The sequence below is a fragment of the Olea europaea genome, chromosome 13, assembly GCF_002742605.1.
Source record: "Olea europaea var. sylvestris chromosome 13, O_europaea_v1, whole genome shotgun sequence".
Lineage (NCBI taxonomy): Eukaryota > Viridiplantae > Streptophyta > Magnoliopsida > Lamiales > Oleaceae > Olea > Olea europaea.
In genome coordinates, this window is record NC_036249.1 from 10,846,144 (window position 1) to 10,855,786 (window position 9,643).

Below are 9,643 nucleotides of genomic sequence, written 5' to 3' on the forward strand. Positions count from 1 at the left end.
GATATATTAAGATAATAAATAGGAGAGTTACAAACAATTCAAAAAGGTCAAATCTTTTATGATTCCATCATCTATGGTTGAGTTGCGAAACTTTTGAATAGGTTTCCTACATCTGAATCGAATTCTTTATGGTTAAATAATCCCTTTCTAGTTAAAGTTGCAACTAATCTACTAGCTTTGTTGTGGTACATCTGCAATTTTTGAATGTTTCCTCATTTTGTGAATAAATTTCATCAAAGATACAAATATACCTAAGTAAGATAGAGATATACATTTAAAGACATGTTTGATACGATTGTCACATAAACATATATTGATGTATTTTTCCAGCGTCGGACCCACATGGGGTCAAATGACCCCACAAAATTTTGGGTTTTTTTTTTTTAATTTTATTTTATAGAAAATGGTTGTTTTAACCCGTTTTCGACCAACTTTAATACATACCAAATGAAATCAAAATATTGCATTTTTAATATCATTTCTAAACGCTCATGGCCTAATTTTTCATTTCTTAATGGTGTGTGCAAATTGATCAATCATAGCAAAAGTTACGATGCATCAAAGTAGGCCGTTCCAAATTAGTATTTTGAAAATTTTGATAATGATCATATATTATCCAAATCTACAAATCGCTTGCATCATCTAGAAGTTCGTTACGAAAATTATATCGTAGTTATATCGAATGGTTCAAACATATATTGAAAATAGTTAAATATGAGTCAAACGTACGTATTAAAAGAGGCATTTTACTCGTCTTTAAAAAAAAATCAATTATTTTATTAACGTTTATTATTTTTTCACGATAAATTTTTCAATATAATTTACATCATTTTATTAGGAAATTTTACATTAAATATGATGTCAAAAATTCTAAAATCATTACGGATTAAATGTAATTTGAATTACTTTCAAATTATTTTTTCGTTAAACTTAAATTTCATTTACTTTTTACATTCAATTTGATTTATTCGTCGTCAGCTTAACATCCATAAATGACATGGTAAACAAAACTATACATGTAACAAAATTCATTTAACAATATTGATAATGATAGAATTATAAGACACTTTCAAGATGTCAAAATACGTATTTACTTATTTTTATAAATATTATATTGTTTTAAAAAATTACACATTAATTTTTGGAGTTAAGCACAACCCGCGAGGATGACCTTGCAAGTGACCACGCCCTCACATGCCTACCGGGGCCCCCATGAATAAAATAATCCCTACCTTATTGTGTGTATTGTGTCAACCCCGCGATTATTCATGTGGACACTGTAGCACAACTCTAATTTTTGACCCCACAACCCAAAACGGCTAGGTCCGCCCCTTTATTTTTCCCTTTTACTATGTTTGTTGAAACGTATCAACTATGTCATAAGATCATATTATCGATCAATGATAAGTGTATTTTCTTCATTTATTCGGGGCTCTAAGCTATATAATTTTATTATTCTTTTGGCAAAATATGATCTAAATTTTATTGTATTAATTTTCTTAGGTAAAACTCATGCTTGGACGAAGAAGGAAAGGAAAGAAGCAAAAATTGGCGAAAAGTGACAAAATCCAAAACACGGGGATTAAATTGGCCATTGATGGAAGTTGGAGGCCAAGGCATGCAAGTCAAAAAGTAGAGGATTTGAGATGCAATTATTGAGGGACTTGGCTGCAAATGACACAAAATCCATTTAATTGGCGGCCACTTACAGTGAATTGGGCGCTTGTGGGCCATTTTAATTATTGGGGGTCATTTTAAATGCTTCTTTAAACTTCAGGGACCAAAGCTGAGAATTTTCCTAGGTTTTACTATTAAAAACCATGCAGATCAGTTTTCATGGGAGGGAAAAACCAGAACGGCCGGCGGAGAGAAAGAAAAAAGAAGAAAAACCTAGAGAAGAGAGACGGCTGGAAGGGAGGAAAAGGAGAAAGAAAACTGCCGGCTGCTTACTTTGAGATTATATACAAACAGAGGCAGATTTTTGGGGAATAGACTGCACGCCAACTTGGAGGGAAGAGATACAGGAGCACACCAAAATTGGGGGGCTGAATTTGGAGTAAGAAGGAATCTTGGGAGCCGAGGGAATTAAAACAATTGCCGACACGAAAGTCAAGGAAGCTGCCAGCAGCCTGGGAAATCCGGTCAGTATATTTGGGAGGAGAGATTCTGCCATTAAATATATATAAACACATTAAAAAGGGCCACCAGCTGCTTGGGAAATTGTTGAGGGAAACATAGCAGAAATTAGGCGGATTTTCACATACAAACAAGTTGGAAGCTACCATATTTTATATATGTTCCACACCCACAATCTCACAGATTAATCAACAAATAAAAGGGCTGCTGGAATTGCATGGCTTGCCATTTGGAGCTAAAAAGTGAATGGCAGAAGACAACTCACGGCTGATTATTGGGAAAAAGACGACAACTTTAATTTGGATATTAATCACGTTTCATCAAATTTTGGTGATGTCGTTCCACTTTTATTTATTTAATTCTCGCATCATGTTTGGCTAATTCTTTTTCACGTATTGGATGATGACAAAATTGTTTAATTTTTAGTTTTAATTCGAGACCTATGTTTTTTTATATTAATTATTGCGTTGTGATTTCAATAATATGCATAATTAGATTGTTCTAATGTTTGCGCACCATTAGGATAATAAGTTGCTTTTTCGTAATGTTGGAAAACTTATGATAGGTAGAACACTATTATTGGGACACATGGGCAATAAATATTAGGAATAATATTTGTGGCGTGTGCGATCTTATATAATAATCCTAAATGTCAATGCATGTTCGCCATATGAATTCGAACTAGGAATAGGATCGTCTCGTGGTAAACATAGGTTTATTATATCTTGGAAAAGAATAATAAATAATTGTGGAATTATCGATCGTCGCAATTGCATAAATTGAGATAATTAACACTAGTTGAGAATTAGAACTAAGCGTTACTCAATGGCGTCTGAAATCCAATACATTCGCATATTCGAGTTTTAAATCAACCTCCATTACTTTTATAAATTTTAGTTTTAAAAATCCGTTAACTATTCATTCGATAGTTTTACTCACAAACACGAATTCAAATTTATCAAATATCCTAGAATTAATCCTTATTCCCTATGGGAAGATACTTTACTCATCACAATTATTACTTGTCAACGAACCCGTGCGCTTGCGGGAATTCACTCGAACAAGTTTTTGTTGAAACGTATCAACTATGTCATAAGATCATATTATCGATCAACACTAGATTTTATGTTCTAATTTTCTTATTAACCCATTTTTTCCACTAAATGAAAAGATGGGTTGAATTTCAATATGTTAAAGTACGCATAAGATGAGAACAATTTTATTTCATAAACTTCTGTTGGTACTTATCAAGAAGGCATTTTCTTCAACCCCATCAAAATGGTTGGGGAAAGCTCCTGGATTAATGCGTCTTCAAGAAGCTTCTTTACTTCATTTTCCGGTAGTGTGATCATAACCACTCGGCTGAATGTATCCCTGGCGCCTGCCGGTAGTGGCAGGATCAGTATCTGCCCTTCTCCGACAGGGGGCTCGATGTAATATGAGGCACGAAGTGGCCGAGCATTGTCTTCGAAAAGAGCAGAATACGAGTCCACGTCCTCTAAATTGACACAAATGAGATCATAACCGTTCATCCAAGGTGGATTCTGGCAATTCCTCGCTTCCAACCACTCGATCAAGTCCATAATACCATCAGCATCCATTTTCTTAACAACTTCCTTTATAGCATTTGCAGCCTCACATAATTCATGGCCTTCTATACCATCTCCATTCACCTTGTTGTAGACCATACAGTTTCCAAAAAAGCCTCGGTCGAGGCCTAGCACTTTTCTCATGTCTAAACATATCGACATGTTAGTTAGACCGCCTTTCGTACCCTTTACCTTGCTAACAACAACCCAAAATAGTGCTGCCAGAGCCTCAAATGGTGTCCGGCTCGACTCTTCGGATGAAATTCCGGTAATGCACCTTCTAACGAATTCATCTTCGAATCTTAGTGTTACAGTTGCTTGTTTCGTGTCAAAAACTGGAGCTGGCATATCTATATACGACTTGTAGTGATCGACCAATTCCACGTAAGGATCGTGGTTGGTTTTCGTGTTTCCCGGTCTTCGTCCGGGCAACGGGTGAAACAAAGGTGGACTGATCATTTTACCACCTAAAGTCATGTCTGCCCATGCTTTCATAAGCATAGTGGCGCAGGGAGGATCTGAAAGCAGGTGAGTGCAGCTCAATCCAATTGCTATTCCACCTTCTTCAAATTCAGTAACCTGCATATAAGGAAGGAAAATGAATGGAATTACTCAAGAATATGCAAAATTTAGATAAATTTTAAGTGCAATAACCTACACAATATTAGACTACTTATCATTTTTGTTGGATCTGGGTGGATCCTAATTATACTTCTCACTTATCTTTCGATTACAGTATGAATTATTTTTTTATTTGGTCGTCCTAGTTCTCTACTCTCATTCAAGTTTACATGCAGCTTGAGATATTCGTTTCAATTCTGTAACTGTATCATTACCTTAACATAAAACGTCGACCAGAAGTACGGTTTGTGGAACATTTCCTCCCAGTGAACAAGTTGAAGCTCCTTTTCCCTATCCAAATTCTGCAGCCACTCCTCGACACTGCCTTTCGCCCTTGCCTCCACCATTCTCATCCCGGCATCATTGCACTTGATCGTCCAGTGGCCTTCTGGAGTCTTCAATAATCGTCCTGTAATTATAGGAAAAGAAGAAAGCATTTCAGCATTTGCCTCTCTTAGTTTCTTAGTAAGCTCTCCGGGACTCTGCTCCACCGGAGACTGGTAGTAGAGAACAATGTGAAGGTAATTGCGTTCCATAACACGATCGAGAACTGATAGAGGGCAGAATTTCGCGGGCTGCACGGGTTTCGTGCTGATCACAGTTCGTTTACAGATGAACGAAACTTCAGCCATCGAAGAAAATCTTGAATGTTCTTAGTTAAACAAGTTAGGCCTGTGAAATAGATGAATGTGCTATTTGTAGAGCTTGATTTATGGGAAAGGGGAAAACAAACCCATATTTGCTGGAGAATGAAAATTTCATGACTATTTGACAGTTAGTAGAGTTTATGCTTATAAGCTAGTGTGTTTAGTTAATAGATGAAACCAGGAAACAAGAGAAAGTGCTAAACTTGTTCAATTGTCTATGTTAAGTGCTTCAGATCATTCCCTGGTGCAACGAGAGAGTGAAATGAATGGAAATATATTATTGAACGCTCGTTGATTTAAATGAATAATGTGTAAAAATTTCCAGAAAAGCCAATATTCTTGGTGGCAGTCTTTAATACACCGCATGGCCTCTCAGCCGCGTGTCTAAGCCTCCAATACGTGTTGAATAGAAGATATTCGAGTCTAGACACGTCTCTTAAAAGGTCGATATGTGTTGAATACTAAAATTTTTTTGGACTACATATTAGTGAATGAATACCGAATTAACAAATATTAGATGGACATATATCGAATTTACAATTTATTGGATTGACACATACAGTATATGCAACTTACTGGATTGACGCATATCGTAAATGTAACTTACCGTATATGCAGTAAACTTAGATACCGGATTTGCACATACCGATTTTGTACATACCGTATATGCAATGAACTTAGATACCGAATTTTCCGTGAACTTACCGAATATTTGCCAAAATATATAACAGATTAAATTACTATAAAACAGAACAAGTTAATCTAATTAGCTAAAATATAGCAAATTAAATCACAATAAAACAGAACGAGTTAATCTAATTAGTCGAAAGCAAGTAATAAAAAAAATAAAAAATTGAACTAAAGCATTTGTGAACAGAAGTTCCTTAAAACAAATTTGCCCCCTTACCATAGATGCTTGAGGTTTAATTCGGACGTTTGTCTCCCAAAATACAATGAAGGAACTGTAGAATTTGAGCACCTCAAATACTACTTAGGCTAATAGAACTTGTGTCAAAACAATATAAAAAAAAAAAAATGGTGAGGACAAGGAACTATATATGTAATTATGCAGAAATTGTTTATGCAAAAACTGGATTTTTCTTTCCTGTTCTTGTGTGGAATAGTAGAAAATGGGTTGCATATAAAGGCTTAACCCCCACGAACACCATTAATTGGTATTATAATGATAATGAATATTAGAGTTTTGACAGTTTTAAAATTTAAAAGGTCAGTTGAAGGAAAATTTGACAAAACGTAAGCTCTCCTAAGGGGCAATATTTCAATGTCCGAAGCCTATTTCGATCCTAATTATCCCTTGCGTATGCATGTAGAGAGAGTCTTTATATTACATATGATCACATCATTCCAAAGTGCAATCCTACATAATATGGTATTTGCCTTCATTATTTACCTATGTGAGACAAACTTTAATTTATTTTCCTCCCACACATAAACTCCTTTCAATTGGCACACTTTGAGCTTCAATTTCTCCTTTACCCGAACATCATTTTTAGCAAATAAATATATTATTTCAATGTTCTTACAGAGAAGAATACAAATCAATCTTGAACTTTTAAAATAGCCAACCGGATTCCACTCAAATTTTATGCTAAAGTCAGCACTAAAGTCTCGTTTGTTTTTTGACTAGACTCAATCAATCGAGAGCTCACTCAACCCATTTTTCTAACAAATTTCATGGTAAACCCATACCTCTTTAATGCTCAATACATGTTGAATATCCACACACCACTCTAAAAAGAATATATGTGCATATACCGTAGAGTAGTGCTATTCATGATAGTCAGTGATTGTAGTAGTCATCTTACGTGGCATCTTACGTAGCATAGTATAATTAAAAGTTATTTCAAGTAGACTGGCTATTATAGTCGTTGATTATAAATAACATTATTCTGTACAATATCAACAATTAGTAACCAAGTTGGTTATACAAAGTCAATTTATCATTGTATGCTGAAAAGGCCCACAAAGTATCAAATAATGATCCAAGTTTTACACTTTAGATAGTATGATTTGCCAACAGTGCAATTTTAATTCAATATGGGAGGAATGTGTGGGAGAGAAAAAAAAAATGGCATGTTTTTATGAATCGACTCTTAGCAATCCTTCACTACCTGTCCTTGGATCAAACTGATTGCAATCAGAAAGGATGAAACCCTGTTTTATACCTCATAGCTAGTCATCCCAAAAATAGAACTTGCTCTGAAACGACTGGTAGCCGCCCGATTAGTTTTGACATTCTTGAAGAGCAAAATTTTGACTCCCCATTCCCCACTTGTTTAGGCATTTGCCTAAGACTACAGCATCTAATATCAACATGTTTGTACTTCTAAAATTACGAGGAATCATAAGGTGAGCTGCATCTCCAACTAAAACCACGTTATCCCAAAAGATTTTTTTGAGAGGCTTAATTTTGTATACGACGTTCAAGAATGGTTCCATTCTTTCTCGTATTACCTTCACCAAACTCGGGGAAACGAACCTTCTTTGCTGCCTTTTGCATCTTCTTGACCATATCGCTGCTAAAGTTTCTCCGAGTTCAAGCATCAAAAAGTATATCTTCAGAAAACAACTTCTTTCTAAAGATAAAAGTGTATCCCCAGACAACATTACCATTCATGCATTTCTCGATAAGCCCTTATAAAAGGCATTAGCTCCCCTACATCAACCCTTTCCCCACTTCAAAAATGTATGGCATTGCATGTTAAGGAAATGGATTAGACAAAAATTGATAGTATTAGGCCACGTCAAATGCGAGACCCAAAACACCAAAATGCACCATTTTTTGGTGCAAAAGAACTCCAATGCAACACTATACTTTGTATGAAGTCTTTTTTACCCTTTATTATCCTTTTCCAAATATATTGATTAAGGGTATTTGTGTCATTTGTGCTATATATTTTTAAATACAATAAATTATTATTATTATTTGCATTTAAAATAAATTTTAAATGTAAAAAAAAAAAATTAATGAATTAATTAAAAGAAAAAATTAAAAAATATGATTATTTCTTAAATTTAATACGAAATACATTAAATGACGACATACATACGATAATATAATTTTATTTAAAGAAAACGATACATAAAAGTACATAGTTTAATAATCTGGAATGTCGTAATATTCAAATTCGAAATGCATTGCACTATTTTTTAATGACGTGATTTAATATTTTTGTTGTTGTAGTGTTTTTATTAATTGTACTATATTTTATATATTTATTAATAAATTTAATCTTTTTCATAATTTAACGTAATTATTTATTTAGTAATTTATGTATTTATAAAATAATTAAATAAGTAATATTTCAAATAAATAAATTACTAATAATAAAAAAAGAAAAGAAAATAGTTAAATACTCTTCATTTGGTGTAATGCATATCAATTTTAATTTGATAAAAGATTTGATATAAATTTTGGTGTAGCGTTAGATATGATATTAGAAAAAGAGAAAGAAGAACAAATCTTATCCCTCATTATACAATGCAGCAAACTTGCTGCTGCCTATTAGGATAGGTACTTGCATAGGTGCATGTGATGTCACTCTCACTAACAGTTTAGCCTCTAATTTATGTTCCAATTTTGAAAATTTCAACCACATTCTTTTTTATTGTTTTACATAAATTTAAAACATTTTTTTGAGCTTATTTGGTGGGATTTTGTTAATTGATTTTTTGATCGCTAGAAATAAAGTTGATTCGGCATATAAGAAAAGAATTCAAAAATAACGGTTGAAATAGTAAAATAACGGTTAAAAATTGATTTTAATTGGTTTAACATTCCTACCAAACAAGCATTTTAACTGCACATTATCTAAAAAATTCACTATTTTGAAACACATTTTCCCCAATATCATTTTAACGGAGCCCAAACAGGGCTTATTGTTGCCTATATTTAGCCCCTGCTTGTCATCCATTTTTTCAACTCTTTTTTTTCTCGAACTCATTTTTAATCATATATTCACACAGTAAAATATTTTTCAAGTAAACTCAAAATTTTTTCTTACTTTTCAACCACATATTTTTCCAAAAAATCGTTATTTCAAAATTCATTTTCTTCCAAAAAAAATAAATAAATCTTTTTAATGGTTACCAAAGATAGACATATACCCATTTGAATGTGACATTACATTACAAATACTACCTATGAAATTTGAATAACACTTGGAGTACAGGGTGCCTTCATAGGGGTTTACAGATTACACACAAGAAGGATGGATATGCGGGTGGATATTTTTTTTGGTAACATTTATCTGGAATTTTCTTGTGAACCATTATTCTGTGTGAACCATTATTCTGTAAACAGAATAATTGATGAAAATTTTCCTTTGACCACTCCACTGGCCTTTTTCCGGTGACGTCAATTCGCCACGCGTTTGAATTTTCAATTTGGGAAAACAAATAAGGGTCCAATTTGACTTCAAATTTCTTCGACTTTTCAAAGTCAAAGCTTACCATCAGGAATTTTTGAAATTAATTCTCTCTCACAAATTTCAAACTGAGAAATATTATCCAGTCCCTTAAAAACAGGTACAGATAGTAAGAAAAGATTACAAATTAATATAATTTTTTTTGCAATGTTTAAAAATGAAACTTGTTATTCCTTTGCCGGGGGGGGGGGGGGATTTTCCT

General features: G+C 33.5%; 1 protein-coding gene across 1 annotated transcript; it reads right to left on the minus strand.

The window, feature by feature from the left end:
- Positions 1–3,341: 3,341 nt before the first annotated feature.
- LOC111408213 (protein ECERIFERUM 26-like) lies at positions 3,342–5,172 on the minus strand. The gene is made up of 2 exons (XM_023038008.1): positions 4,562–5,172; positions 3,342–4,304 (listed from the first exon to the last, which is right to left on the minus strand). Exons 1-2 carry the CDS (start codon positions 4,976–4,978, stop codon positions 3,384–3,386), a joined length of 1,338 nt encoding a protein of 445 aa, XP_022893776.1. The 5' UTR covers positions 4,979–5,172; the 3' UTR covers positions 3,342–3,383.
- Positions 5,173–9,643: the final 4,471 nt, after the last annotated feature.